The sequence below is a fragment of the Pollachius pollachius genome (genome assembly GCF_949987615.1).
Source record: "Pollachius pollachius genome assembly, chromosome: 8".
Classification (NCBI taxonomy): Eukaryota; Metazoa; Chordata; class Actinopteri; order Gadiformes; family Gadidae; genus Pollachius; species Pollachius pollachius.
Genome location: NC_136941.1, coordinates 12,575,224 through 12,590,223, shown reverse-complemented (window position 1 = coordinate 12,590,223; position 15,000 = coordinate 12,575,224). Strand labels below are relative to the sequence as shown.

Sequence of the window (15,000 nt, the reverse complement as noted above, 5' to 3'; positions counted from 1 at the left end):
TGTATGTAATTCCTTTTTACTTTCTTCCCAAATCACGACTCTGGAGTCCTTAGCGTTCTCCTTTGTTGTCTGACGTTGAGGCAATGGTGTTGGGAGTCGCCTGTTTGCATATCGTCTCTGACGTGGGGGTTTTGTTTTTGTGTTGCTTTCACCTTGTTTGTTTTTATTCTTCTAATTTCTAATTCTAACCTCAAACCTTAAAGGGAATGTGGTCTCCATGGTTTCAAGTACTGGACCGGTGCGTTTTCTATCTGCCAGTGGGAGACCTGCCACATTTTTGTACATATTGTTATGTGCATTTTGTATACATCTGCAATAGATGATGTTACTAGTTAGCGTAAAAAAACTACACACCATTACAGCTTACTAGGGCAATATTTGAGGATAAGATGTTCTAATGATTGTATTATTATATAAATAAAGTCATTTACATTGCAATAGGCTATGCTTTTTTTAGATGCATTGCATTTTTTTTACAGTATCTTGTTAAATGTCTGCCTTCTTCAGTTTAGATCATTTCAGTGCTACTCCGGTATCTTATATAGCAGTTGCTGCCCCCTTGTGGAGGGGGGTCATAACCACACAGAATATTTCTAAATAATAATACCGTTTTTATTTATGTTTGTGTTTTACCTTTATATCTATTCATCAAAACACTCTGCAGCCTGGGGAACCCAGAAGAAGCAAGGTGTGTAGCTCTTACCTCAAAACTTTGTATTCTTGAATTTCGACCTGTATGTGTATATAATTATAATAATTTTAATTTAAATACTTTGAAAACAGAAGGATTAAAGGGATAGAGGTCGGTAGAATATGTTTATACATATGCACTGAATGAGAAATTATGGAAATGTGAGGGTGGAGGGATTTCTGAACATTCTGTCGTCTATCTCAGCAGCAGCTACCGTTAACAGTGCAGGAGCTGCAGGAGGAGCTGCGAGCTCACAGGGAGATGAACAGCCGATTGCAACAACAACAACAACAACAACAACAACAGCACCATCAACAGCAACCACAACAACAACAACAGCATCCACAGAGCAACTGCTATAGAGACTTCCAGGCGGAACAGGACCCCAGAGGAGCCTCCAGCCCAGGCCACAGCCCCAGACAGAGTTCTGGCCTGGGCTCCATCTCTCTTCTCAGCCCCCTCCCTGGACACAGCCCCCGAGCCCACAGCCCCCGGTCCAACAGCCCCCGGGTCCACAGTCCGTCCAACACCTACAACCCCAGAACACAGCAGCAGAAGCAGCAAGCAGACATCATCATCCACAGCCCCGGGTCCTGCCTTCCCGATCCGGAGGGACCAATGCAGGGCACCCAGAACCACAGCCTGCGTCGCGGGCAGAGCGGCGGCCACGGCCAGCACACACATTACGACGGGGGCGGCTGCCCGGCCCCGGGACGGCGCCCCAGCAGCGGCGGCGGCGGCGGCGGCGGCGGCGGCGGCGGCGGCGGCGGCACCCCGCAGAGGCCGCTGCCCCCCCGCAGTCCCTGCCTGGTGCCGGGTTGCGACGGCTTCGGCTCGCCGCCCCCGCTGGATCCCGCCACGGCCGCGGCCGAGGAGGGCTTCCAGCGGCTGCAGACGGAGCACGAGCGCAAGGCCAAGGAGCTGTCGCTGCTGAGGAGGACCATGGAGGAGATGGAGCTGCGGATCGAGGTGCAGAAGAACACGCTGGGCGCGCGGGACGAGAGCATCCAGAGGCTGCTGGAGATGCTGCAGGGCCAAGGGGGCCGGGCGCCCCATCCTGGGATCATCACCACGGCAACGCAAGAAGCCCAGGCCCATATCGAGAACCTGCATGTCAGAGAGGTGGGTGGTCAAGCTGGGGTTCTTCATTCGTTTGTGTGAATTTAACATTTGTTTGGCTTTAGGACGTTCTGTTCACAAAGGAACACTTCGGGGGCAGCACCTAAATGTTCGCAATGGTGTTCGTCTGGGTTTCTGTGCATTTGTGTGCATGTGTGTCTCTCTGCCCGTCTGTTCTTCTGTGTCTGTGTGTGTGTGTGTGTGTGTGTGTGTGTGTGTGTGTGTGTGTGTGTGTGTGTGTGTGTGTCTGTGGGTTAAGCAGTGTGTGAGAGACAAACCAGCTCAGCAGGTATTATCAATGGACCAGATTAACAGTGAAAACCCTAATCCCATGTTCAGCTTTACACTTCAGCTGTCTGTACGAATGAGTGTAATTTTTCACTTGTTCTATTGTAGGCGATATATTATCCCCTTACATATATATATATATATATATATATATATATATATATATATATATGGATAGTATCATATGATATTGGTGGGCGTGGAGATAACATTTTCTTTAATCTCAGAATATCTTTCTGTCTGTTGGTCTGTATTTATTGTTGATGTAGTAGTTAATTCATGAATTGAACTAATCACAGTTTCAGTGTGCTGAACTGCTGACTGTTAAACCAAGTGTTCCTCTGACACAACGGCTCAGAACGGGTTGCTCTTTGCACAGCAGTCCAGCCCAGTTTATTTTTAACTCCTAAATCTTCTTAGCCCTTCATTTGCATATGTGTGTGTGTGTGTGTGTGTGTGTGTGTGTGTGTGTGTGTGTGTGTGTGTGTGTGTTTGTGAGTGTCTGTATGTGCATGTGCAAATGTTTTTGTCAATCTTGTTTGGATGCCAATGTGTTACTTGTATGCATGCTTTATCCTATCAGAATGATTTCTGTGTGTGTGTGTGTTTGTGTGGTGTGTATGTGTGTGTTTGTATGTGGTGTGCGTGCACATCTGGGTCCTGCTCGGCTTAGCTTTCCCCGCAAGGACACCAACTCCCTGCTCCAGGTGGCTGATGGGAAATCCACCTGTTAGGCTTGTTTGGTTGCCGTGGTTATTCTGTCAGAGGTGGACTTTAGGTGCTCTAGCAGCTAGCCCATGCTGAATCGGAATGCGAGCTCCGCTAATCAAGGGTAGGTGTGTGCGTGTGTGTGTGTGTGTGTGTGTGTGTGTGTGTGTGTGTGTGTGTGTGTGTGTGTGTGCACGCGATGCAGGAGCTCGTCTAGCTGTGTGTGTGTAAGAGGTGAGTGCACGCCTCCTCATACTTTTTCCTCTCTCTCTGTCATGCTATTTTTAACCTGTCCTGACGGCTCGAGACACTCTGTGTGTGTGCTAGAGGGGGGCAAAGGGGAGGGAGGACCACGGTCCCAGGTGTGTTGAGAGAGAGGGAGAGAGAGAGGGAGAGAGAGAGAGAGAAAGAGAGGCATAGACAGAGGGTGTTTTTGTAAGGTGGAAAAACAAGAGTTTGTTTGTCTGAATATTAATGATATGATTAATGAGGAAAAACACGGACCGCCGTGATTGAGAGGAGAGGCGGGACTGTTGTTCTTGGGTCACTTCCTCTCTTCCCCTTTTGCTCTTGAGGTAGAACTGTGTGTATTTGTGTGTGTTTGTGTGTGTGTGTGTGTGTATGTGTGTGAATTTGTGTGTGTGTGTCTGTCTGTGTGTGTTTGTGTTTGTGTGTCTGTGTGTGATTGTGTGCATGTGTCTTTGTGTGTGCGTGTATTTATTTGTGTTGGTATGGTCAGGGTTGAGTGGTCGGGGTCACTATAATTTATATTCCTGAAATTATTCTTTATATAGTTTCAGTATATATATATTATTTATATGGTTTACTTGGTAGTCATTTGAAAAAGCTTGTATTTTATTTGAAATGCTTTTATCTGAAGTTGTGAATTTGGGGCATTGTGAATTTAAGTACATTGTCTTATAAAACTATTTGATCAACATTTTTCTGTAGTTTCAAATTGAGCTGCTTAATTTAAAGTCAGATTCAGTTTGTCTATCCACTAAGTGACCCACTTCTGTTCCTGGGTTAAGAACTTTAAAACGTGGGCTCCTCACTAACATTTCAATGTTAGCGAGGACCTGTTAGCTTTATATCTCCATAGGGCCGTCATTAGGCCCTGTGATTGCACTTGCTACGGAGCTGGTGGCAGCAGAGCTATGTACTGCCTCTGTTAGGGGGCACTGTTTTTTTTTTGCTTGGTTTGATCAGCTCTAAAGGAAACCAGCACAACTGCCTCCCATTACCGCAGCCTCTCCTCTCCTTCAAATGACCCTGACTGTTTTGATTGGGTCTGGATAATAAATGCCTTAATTTTCTCTTCCCCTTGCCCTTCTATTTATCCTTCAAACACGGTTCTCGTGGGCTGCCAGGGTGCTCTCTAGTGGGCGCTCATCAAGCTGGATGAAGGGAAATTAGCACCTCCCGTTTGCCTTCCATTATTTTCTTAAAGGACTGTGCCCCGGGCCCCTTACAGGAGGGCTTTGTTGAGGGGAACTCTCTGGGATTTTTCGGGGGGGGGGGTTGGGCATTGTAAACATGAATGCTGATGTTAGATTTTTAACGTTGCAAAGTGGCTTCGGTGTCCCTCTCGCAATGGAAAGAAAGGTTCTTGGCTCAATGCCCAAAGCCCATAGTATATCTGTAGGGAAGCCTTTAGTTCGACCCAAACTAATGCTCTTCACAACACTGTGTGGACCACTAGTCATTTTGATAAAAAAATAAAATAAATCCAAAATGATTGAAGAGTCCAAGTAAAGGAATATTGTGAAATGGATTCGGAGTTGAATAGAGTAGAGAAAAGAAAGATGATTCTGAAGATAAACGGTTCAGCCCATTTGGCTCGTCTTTTTCAACCGGCAGTCTGTTCTTGTGTGTGGATGATTTGTTGGCGCACACAGGCTGTGTGTCTCAGTAGTAGTGTTTGGCCATCGCTCTTCACCTGCTGATGTGTACTGTCAGACCACAGCATCTGGTGGGTTTCTCTCTGCTCGCTGTCTGACCGGGATGTTGCCGTTCAACCTAGTCTGCCGTCAGAAGGATGTCTATAAGCTGCAAACGGTTGTCATAGAAACATGTGCAGGCACGTTCCTTAATTTGTCTGACCAGTACACCTGTCTGCAAGAATCTAGGAATCTGCAGACAATTATTCTGATTACAACTGTGATTTCAATTGTCTCAATTATTGTGATTTAAACTGTGCCTAGAGACAATTATTGTTCTAGGGTGTATTCTTAAATATAATCATGGATCAGGAATAACAATTTTTTTGACTGTTTTGGAAATCTTTATTTTCTAATGTGCTTCGAAGCAAATGCACATTATTCAAAGGTTGTCAGGATTTTGGGTTAGCCAGAATTAATGAAGCGGTTAACCTCTGTATAAAGAGCAGAACAGACAGCAGCTTCATAGTGAGCGCAGTACCACTAATATCCACTAAGTGGGGGTATTGTACCAGAACTCCTCAAAAAAAGGCATGACGCGATCCTAGGATATACAGTACACTGTGAGTGCAGACAGACAAAGTTTGATTTGGTATGTACAGACAAGCAACCAACTCATGGACACATGGACACACACACACACATACACACACACACACACACACAGACTGACACACACGCACACAATCACACACACATTTACTCTCCCCAGCCGCCTGGTCCCTGTGGACAACGTAATAACAACCACACCACTGGTCTGCTCCAGCCCTGACCTGATGCCAGACGATCACGCACAGGCACATGCACACATACAAGCACACACACACATGCACACAATGCACATTGATGCAGTGCACATAAAAAAAGCTTCACCAAACACACACCTGCATGCACTTGATTTTTAGCTCTGAGATGGTATATCTTCTTTCATATACATCGCGCTGCCTATTTCAAGCGGCCTCTTGAGGCTGTGAATAGGGCGAGGGCCCCTGGTAAGGGAAGACCTCTAACTCTGTGGATCAGTGACTGAGTGTGTTTGGTGCTGGATGCTCTGCTTTAAGGCACGGGCAGGCAGCAGCACTAATGGTTCCCCTTTTTTCTTTAGCATGAATGGCTTTGGGAAGGCTCACTGCTGTTTTTGGCAAGCCCTCTCATTCTCCTATATAGCCCCTCTCAAACTCTCTATGAAACATTAGAAACGTAGCCTTCAGGAAACTCCCAACGCCCAATATGTTCTAAAGACATGTAGGTTCATGTCGCTCGGGTCACTCAACAAATATGGGTCTTACGGTTCATAACTAGGGCTGCTCGATTATGGGAAAAATCATAATCACGATTATTTTGTCAATATTGAAATCACGATTATTTATTCAGCATGTCTCTCCCAAAGAACTTTGAAATTTTGCCTTACAAAAATACATAGAATGGTCAAAAAAAAAGTTCCAATCTAAAATAATATACAGATATATATCCAGCTGTTCTGCCCTTTCTAATTTAAATAAAAAAATAAAAATAAAAATGTATTATGTTCATTTTGTGATAGTTTGACGCTAAAATCTAAATCGCAATCAAAATTTGATTAATCGCCCAGCCCAATTCATAACTTTCAACTCCTTTCTTCTCTTCTAAAAAAAAGGAAGCAAAAAAAGGAAGCAAATGCAATTTCTATAGGACTGTAATTTTTGTGCACGTGTGTGTGTGTGTGTGTGTGTGTGTGTGTGTGAGTGTGTGCGTGTCTGCCTGTGTGCTTGTGTTTGATTCAGAGTGTGTGACTTCATCTATGCATACATGTGTTTGTGTCTGCGTTTGTGTCTGTGTGTGTCTATGTGCTGTATGTCTGTATGCACATGTCTTTGTGTGTGCGTGTCCCTGTGCATGACACCATAGCCTCCAGGATGGAGTGAAACCTGTGGACCGTATCCTTAGTTCAGGATGCAGGCCGTCATTGCTCTAGTGTTACTTGGGATCCTATTCTTTCCATATGCGGCGCTGCTCAGACACATGTGGAGCAGAGAACACATTCTTTAATGACGAGACTTTCATGAATTGATTTTCCCCGTTAGGTTTGTCAATAATAAAGACATGCATACAGTCACTCTTTGTATGGCAAAAAGAACACTTCAGAGAGCGATAGATAGATGGAAGTGACGGAATAGACAGAATAAACTGTATTCTGTATCTTTATACCCATGCAAACCAATGCAAAAAATATATACGTGATGAAAAACAAACAGGTGGATATCTTGTGAACTCATTGTTCCATTTTGACGTCTGCCCCCTGAAATGAAGTGGCAGAACGCCAATCCATCGCAATAGCGCCGTACGGCCACTAGATGGAGATAAAGACTATGTGTTCTGATCGAAGGCAATTTACCTATTTCCTGTGAAACACTCTTGGATTATCCGTTTATGGTGGTTTTATGAGATCAAACACAACTTTGATGACAAAAAAGTTTTTTTGGGTTGTTATTCCAAAAAGGCAAGTTGGTTCTTAATGGTTTTTGGCCTCTAGTTAGGAGAGTTTTGGTCAGAGAGTGATATGGTCTGTTAGAATCAGTGGAGTCTCAGCTTTCACTAGGAAATACACTTCATAATGATAGAATGTCTTCTAAAGATTGCTATTGCTGTGCATGTGCATGTGCACAGTTATGAAACACCCAACTTTCGTTGTCGCATGATTAATGTTTAGCTTGGGGTAGGAATGCAGTTTTGTTTAGCAAACAGTGGTGCTGATAGACTAAAAGTTGAGAATCAAATCGTACTAGGGTTATCCTTTCTCACATGTTTAAATGTCTTACGACGATGTCATCTGCATTAGAGGGGAGTGGGCGTTGCACGTATATGGGCGCTCTCGGGTTAAAGGTGGGCTGTGGACATTGAAGATGGAGCCAATACGATTTTGGCTGAGATTCAAACCCCCTAGCCATTTCACTCTCTCGATCCCTGGGCTAGAGAGCCAGAGGTACAGAATAAAGAGAGAGTGATAGAGAGGGAGAGGTTGGGTGTGATGCAGACCAATCTATCGGGGACAGACCATTGACTGGCAGCAGTAATCCCTGCCTTCATCAGTAGGTCGACATGGTGTACCGGATAAGCCCCTTGTCTTCTGGCTCACTTTGCAAAACCTAATCATCACACAACCTCACTGCCCACCACCACCACCCCCATCACCGACACCTCCACCACCACAAACACCTATATCCACTCCCATGATATAGCCACTGTTGTTCTCCTCGGTTTGCCTGCCTGTGTTCTCAAATGCGATGCTCCATGATGCATCATTTGTGTCCTTATAGATCATGTTTCTTCTGGGCTTAAGCGTCATATGCAGTGGGAGTCATCATCATGGTCATCATCCTCGGCACCATATCCGTTCTATGTCTCCATCTGTGCCATTCACTGTTGGCCTTTCATCCCCTATTGACACTCACGCTCTCTCCATTTCTCTCTCCTTCCCTCTCATCATTCCCTGGGTCTGTGTCTCATTTCCAGGGCTCACCCTAAGGAGGGGGTGACCCTTACCCTCCACCTTCCACTGAGGTACAACTCATTCTGTTATCTCATTCTCTACTCTATACCTCCAGTCCTCCAATAGCACCATAGTTAGGTTTGGGTGCGTGCATCCCCAATTTGGTGGTAAGCCATAGTAGTCCAAATAGTATTTATCCTGTAGCTTAGTCTCTCTGTGTGTGTCTATAAACTGGCTATTTTGCCTGTGTGTCTCTGTTCAACAAGTGTGTGCAATTGGGAGGCATGAGTGTTTGTCGGTGCATTATTTATTTATAGTAGAAGCTTGATGCGCATGTGCCAGCAGAAAGTGTTGCTAAGAGAGAGCTTAGAGATATCAGAGATACACAGAAACCAGGGGAGAGGGAGAAAATCAAGGAGAAATATAGAAGAGACAGAAGATTTGTAAGACTTGTTTTGGGTGATGGATAGAGGCAAAAAGGAGTGCTAGATATAGATAGATAGATAGATAGATAGATAGATAGATGGTTAGATAGATCGAGAAAAATAGCTTTTGACAAATAGTAACAACTGCTCCAAAACTGAGCTTAAGATTCGCATAGTTTGAGTCAGAAGGGTCAGTAAAGATCAAGGGAAGATCGGATTTGAGTTTGAATGCGTCTCAAGAGACCAGCTGGAGTGGTACCACCAACAAAAATCAGATGATTTTTTGATAATTATTTTCAAATGTAGAGGATAAAGAACAGCCAAGACCAACCAAGACAACCACGACGGAGAGGGTAGCGTAGGCAGGAACAGAACCAGGTTTGGATCAGAAAAATTGGGAGAGGAGTTTTACAGATGATGAGCCGCCAGGCTTATTTTTACCGGGTCCCTCCCCAGGAGCTCCACCGGAGGAACCAGGCCGACCAGGCCAAAACCAGAGCTCTGCAAACCGTCATTGATATGAAGGTAGGACCACCCATCTGCAGCCCTGTGAAGTCAGCTAGTTAAAGAGCAACAAGCTGCTTGAGTTTCATTAAGCTAGGTAAATAGCATCAAGCTAGCAAAATAACAACAAGAAACATAAATAGTAGCTATTAAATACTTACTAGACAATACTACGCAAAAAGCTAGCTAAGTTAGCTAGCTAAAAGTTAGTTAGCTAAATGGCCACAAGCTAGCTAAATGACAAAAATCTAGGTCTATATAATTAGCAGCTATAAGATACTTAAAAAGCAGCAATCTATGCAAATAGTTACACAGTAGCGCAATAGCAAGAGGCTATCTTAATAACAACAAGCTATCCAAATGACAGCAAGCTGCATAAATAGCAGGTAAAAGTTAGTTCAATAGCAGCAATCAACAAAAATAGCAAGAAGCTAGCCAAATAGTATCAAGCTAAACAGCCACAATCAGACGCATTTCAGATCTTTCCAGCCTTCAATGAAGTAGCCCGCCAATTCCAAGGTAAACACAGAGTACAATTAAATACATTTTTCCCATATAAAAAAAATAATATGAAAATAATGAAATTAGGTATTAGTGGATATGGTTACTCAAATAAATGTCAGAGAGTATACATCTGTTCAACTCCACATTGAAGCTTGAACTCATAGTTGCTTGTGAGTTTGATATCAATTTCATGCTAAGAATGAAATAAATTATTGATCAATATTGCTGTTACATGGGGAGGATTGGATTACAAAGCTACACACGCACACGGCCACACGGCCACAGGCACACACGCATGCACAAAGTTATGAGCATTGCTGTTACTTAGTGTATGAGGGCCATGCCCAAGGTAAGTCCATTATTGGCCAAGCAGAGTAGAGCACTTATTCAATTTGTTTCAAATGTCACATATGGAAGCTTTCACTAGCATCAGAGCCCTTTGAAGTCTTGGAGAGCTGTGAAAAATGCAGTTGACTCCACATGTGTGCATACGCATATGGGCATAAGTGCATGGGCAAACACACACACACACACACACACACACACACACACACACACACACACACACACACACACACACACACACACGTGCACACACGCATGGAGCACATGTTTGCTCCAAAAGTAGTTGTTTTACTGCAAAACCACAGTTATTTTTCGCACATACTTTGCGATTTGTCCGCCTATTAACAAACTACACATGTGCAAGACTGGAATAGCTTCAATGGAGTGGACCCATTGAAGTCACAAATTCAATTTGACTGCAATAGTTATCAAGGAGAGAAGAGAGGGAGGCAGTGGCACAAGCTGGTGAGGATGTGGAATGTATGTGTTGCTTACAGCACAAGATGCTAGTGTTGAAATGTGAGTTCCTCTATTCCACTGTGTGCTGTCCTTTCTGTCATGTAGTGTCATCTAAGCAATGTGTGTACCTCTTTATTGTCATTTCAGACCACCAATCCCCCTTTCTGTTTTGATCCTGATGTTATCTGGCAGGTACAGTAATCTGTGTTCATGTTTCCCAAATTCTCCTGTCACCTGAACATGAAAATACATCCTCTACATATAGTGTCCTCCTAGTCTTAAGATACTGCAGCAGCTGTACTAGTCTGCTTCCCTCAATGCTTGTTGTAGTCCGTCTGTAGGTATTGTTTTGTTGGTTGATTGTGTCTCTGTATCTCCGCAGACCCTGATCACGGTAGGAAAAACACAGGTCTAATTTATAAGATGAATTATGGGTCTGTTTGATTTAGTTATGGCAGTACACCAGTATGGACTGGTTCTATTCACGTAGTCAAGTACACCATAATGGTGCTGCGACACGTAGACATACATGTATGCCGCACTGACTGCTTTGGCCCGTTGCTGCAATACGTCAACGTCGCCACCATATTAGAGAGGCCAAGACTGGCCTCTCAACAAATACAAGTAAAGGGGGGAGCTGGTTGATATTTCAATGAGCCGTTTTTATATTAACAAATTATAATTAATAATTGTTCTTGTCTTAAATAATTGTAAAACTATCCAAAGGCCAATTCAGCGTCTTTGTAGGTATGTCTTAACGGCGAGAGACATAAATAAAACTGACCTCATAGCAAAATGAAAGGAACAGTAGGTTACTTTACCCTTTATTGAGGATCTGTGAAAAGGGTCTGTTGTACATACATGATCTCTCTTAAGATAACATGTTACCAGTAACAAAACATAAGGAATTATCAAGGAATGGATAACATGGCCTGTCTTTATCTGTGTGCATATCTGTGTGTGTGTGTGTGTGTGTGTGTGTGTGTGTTAATTTGTGTATTTGCGTTGTCGGAATATATGTTTATTAATGAGGGGTCCTCCAGGTTTTATTTTATGGGCATCTGTGCATGCTTAATTCTACCACGAGGGTATGTGTGCCTTTGTGTGAGTCATTTCTCATGCATGTGTGCCTATGCGTTGCTTCATTGTTTGTATGCATTGGACGATGCAACAAGCGGCCGTGCGCTACACAGGGGCTGATGTCAGGGACCTGTAATAAAGGTCAGATGCTCGCATGTTGTCTGTGGTTTTTCCGACGATGGCATCATGCAGTCTGCTTCCATTTATTAGATTACCTTTCCCGTCTCTTCCAAGGTTTACCATTTAACGTGCATCTCAAACCTATGTAGCTGAACATGCCCCATGACCAGTCCCTGACAGATCCTTCTATTACCTGTAGAAGCGCTGCAACAGGAATGCACCGGGCTCCTCGAATATCTCAGTTTCAACGGGTTTTCTACACCAACCCAAACCAGTGCAATATAAATATATACGCCTATCTCTACACAGACATGCATGCTCGCTGCTTACTTACTCCTCCTCATAATACATGCTACAACACGGACATGCTGTCATGCATTTGTGCATAAAGGCATTGTCTATGTTCACAACGGGCTACGTCTTTAGATTCTTGCTTTGGAAGAACCGGCCCCCTTTTGTTTGTACTTCTCAGCCAATGTTGACCTGAAAGCATTCCCGCCAATTCAAAGGGATTTCCGGCTTCCCCAGACCTCTCTGTATTCCGGTCTCTTGCATGTGTGTGTGTGTCTGTGCTTTGCACTGCTCTGTCACTCTTGCCTGCAACGATGTCTGCGAGCGCGTCATCATCATCAGTTGCCGCTCGCCCAGGACCATTACAGTAAGCCGGCGGTCACGCAGAAGATCCTGAGCTGACGGTCTCCGGCTGTTGTACCCCCCGTTGCTCACCCTGCCGTCCCGCGCAGGGCACCAAGATCTCCTCCCTGGAGAGGAACATCCGCGACCTGGAGGATGAGGTGCAGATGCTGAAGACGGGCGGCACGATGCACGCCGACGACAGGCATGACGACCTCAAGCAGGTGGAGGTCTACAAGAGTCACTCCAAATTCATGAAGAGCAAGGTAGAGACCCCCGACACGCCGACCCTGCCCCCGGCCCGGGGGAGGCCATGGGCTGCGGGGTGTGGCGCTGTTCCGCGTGCCGCGGCAGACAGTGCACGGTGATGTTTATGCATGGTCAGCGTTTTGGGGGATGTTGTTTTTATCTGGCTGCAGACGACCAAGTCTCCTCTGACTCAAACAAACCGGTTGCATGATATTCTGTGTGTGTGTGTGTAGCATGCACTCATCCTCTCTCATCTCGCCAAAAGATGGTTTCACACACTGGATACCTGCCTCATTTCTTTGTGGCTGAGTGTTATGTTCGACACGTTGTGTCAAACCCAATTTCTATTGGTTTGGCTTGGTTTCTTTTTCATTTCTGGTAGTGCGTCTGTGTGATCAGCAGATTATAATTCTGTTGTTCTGTATCTGTGAAGCGTGACCTTGCAACAAACAGTGCTATCAGTTTACGGCCCGAGGTGTCTGTTTACTGTCCTGGCAGGTAGTCCTGGCACAAGAGCCCTCTCGGGTTACCCTTCTCAGAGGGTTAACTGGTTAATTCATTGGAATCCAAACCTGTGTGCAAATTCTCTCTCTCGCGCTCGCTCTCGCTCTCGCTCTCGCTGGTTCATTCTTGCACCTTCCCCCATTCTCACTCTGGTTCGTACTCGCAACTTCTCTCTCTCTCTCTGGTTCCTTCTCTCGTCTTCTCTGTTAGTTGAATTTTCTCTCTTTGCTCTCTGCCATAAAAGCCCCCCCCCCCCCACACACACGGTTAGGTGTATCTGTATGGGCTCCATGTTAAGGCTAAGGTTTCACAGAGGGGCCTGCTGAGTGTGTGTGATGGCCGGGGTCGCTGATCTCTGTCGGGCAGGGGACGTCTTCTTGATGCAATCATAAAAGGATGTTTTCCAATGAAAGGGGTTCTGACAGATGAGTATGAGCCTACAAGGGCAGGGGAAAGGGCTCTCTGATGATATACATCATAGCCATGGCCTCCTCTGTCTGTCTGTCTCTCCCTCTCTCTCCCCCCTCCTTCTCTCCCAGGCTGCATATTTCTACATACAGTCACAAAGAAGTACCAAACAGGGACCCACACGAGCAACCCACACGCTCGTACGTACGTGCGCACACACATACATATACATTCAAAACTCAGAAACTGAGCACGTTGCGTCCCTCACTTAATTTAACGGGTATTAAATCACATACACAGACAGACTGCCGGTTCCTGCTGATGTCATGGTGGTGTGCAAGGTCTTGGTCTTTCAACGGCAGTACAGATGAGTTGGGGCGGAGGTTGGGAGGAATAGGAAGAAGAGAAGAGCAGTACCTCTGACCCCTCCGGTTTCTCTTTCCTGGCTTTGATCTGCTCCACACCATCAAATGGTCTCCTGAGAAGACAAGGGGAGCAGAAGAATGTCTCACGTTCACGCGTTCACGTCTGCCCCAACCACCTGAGGCGATATACACCAAATTGGATTTCATTTTTTGACATTTATTGATCTTCTTGAAGATGGATAATTGTGTGTTGTTGCCTTGTGTTGCTTGTGGTGTTCCTCTGTGCGTGTTGTAGTTGAGAGGCCGCTGTGGCCTGTGTCCTTTTTTTTTCCTTTTGTCCTTGTAGGAGCAGGCCTTGCCCCTGTGCGTGCCTCAGAGATCCATCAGAGCAGCTCCTTCCTCCCTCCTCCCCTACCAGCACCCCTACCAGCAGCCCTGGATCACAGAACAGCCAGAAGTAGTCGCTTCTCCTCCCTCCCCTCCAACCCTCCCTTCTGTCACCCGCTTCCCTGCCCCCTCCTCTCCTCATATCCCTTCCCCTCCCTATCCTCTCCATCACCCCCTCCCTTCTCCTCTCTCCCCTTCCCTCCATCACTCCCTCCCGTCTCCTCTCTCCCCTTCACTTCATCCCCCCCTCCCTTCTCCTCTCTCCCCTTCACTTCATCCCCCCCTCCCTTCTCCTCTCTCCCCTTCCTTCCATCACCCCCTCCCTTCTCCTCTCCCCTTCCCTCCATCACCCCCTCCCTTCTCCTTTCTCCTCTTCACTCCATCACTTCCTCCCGTCCCCTCCCCTCCCTTCTCCTCTCTCCCCTTACCTCCATCACCCCCTCCCCTCCCTTCTCTCTCCCCTTCCCTTCATCCCCCCCTCCCCTTTCCTCCGTCACCCCCTCCCCTCCCCTTATTTTTCATTTATTTGATGAATTTATTTCTAAACCCTGTCCCTTGTAGTGTTTTCTATTCCATGACCTCTTCAACAGGTCGCTTTGGCTGTTGCATTCTTTCTTCTCAAGCTCCCTTATAGCAAGAGAGGCCTCATCCAAAAATGTACATAATCTATACAACTACTCAGAAAGCTGAGATATAAATCTTGACCACACTTAATGAAATCACATTAAGTGTTTTCATACGTGTGTTTTATATGAATCACATTTCTGTTTCACGGTAGCCCCCTTAGTGCCCTCTTGTGGTC

At 45.6% G+C, this 15,000-nt stretch overlaps 1 protein-coding gene across 1 annotated transcript in view; it reads left to right on the top strand.

The window, feature by feature from the left end:
- The window catches only part of LOC307079848 (ERC protein 2-like), a gene marked incomplete at both ends in the record, with an annotated part of 113,078 nt that overhangs the window by 4,149 nt on the left and 93,929 nt on the right, over positions 1 to 15,000 (top strand). Inside the window, 4 exons of the mRNA XM_079742356.1 lie at positions 899 to 987; positions 1,165 to 1,396; positions 1,472 to 1,813; positions 12,396 to 12,551. Coding sequence (XP_079598482.1) covers positions 899 to 987; positions 1,165 to 1,396; positions 1,472 to 1,813; positions 12,396 to 12,551 — 819 coding nt within the window. The remainder of the gene's footprint in view (positions 1 to 898; positions 988 to 1,164; positions 1,397 to 1,471; positions 1,814 to 12,395; positions 12,552 to 15,000) is intronic.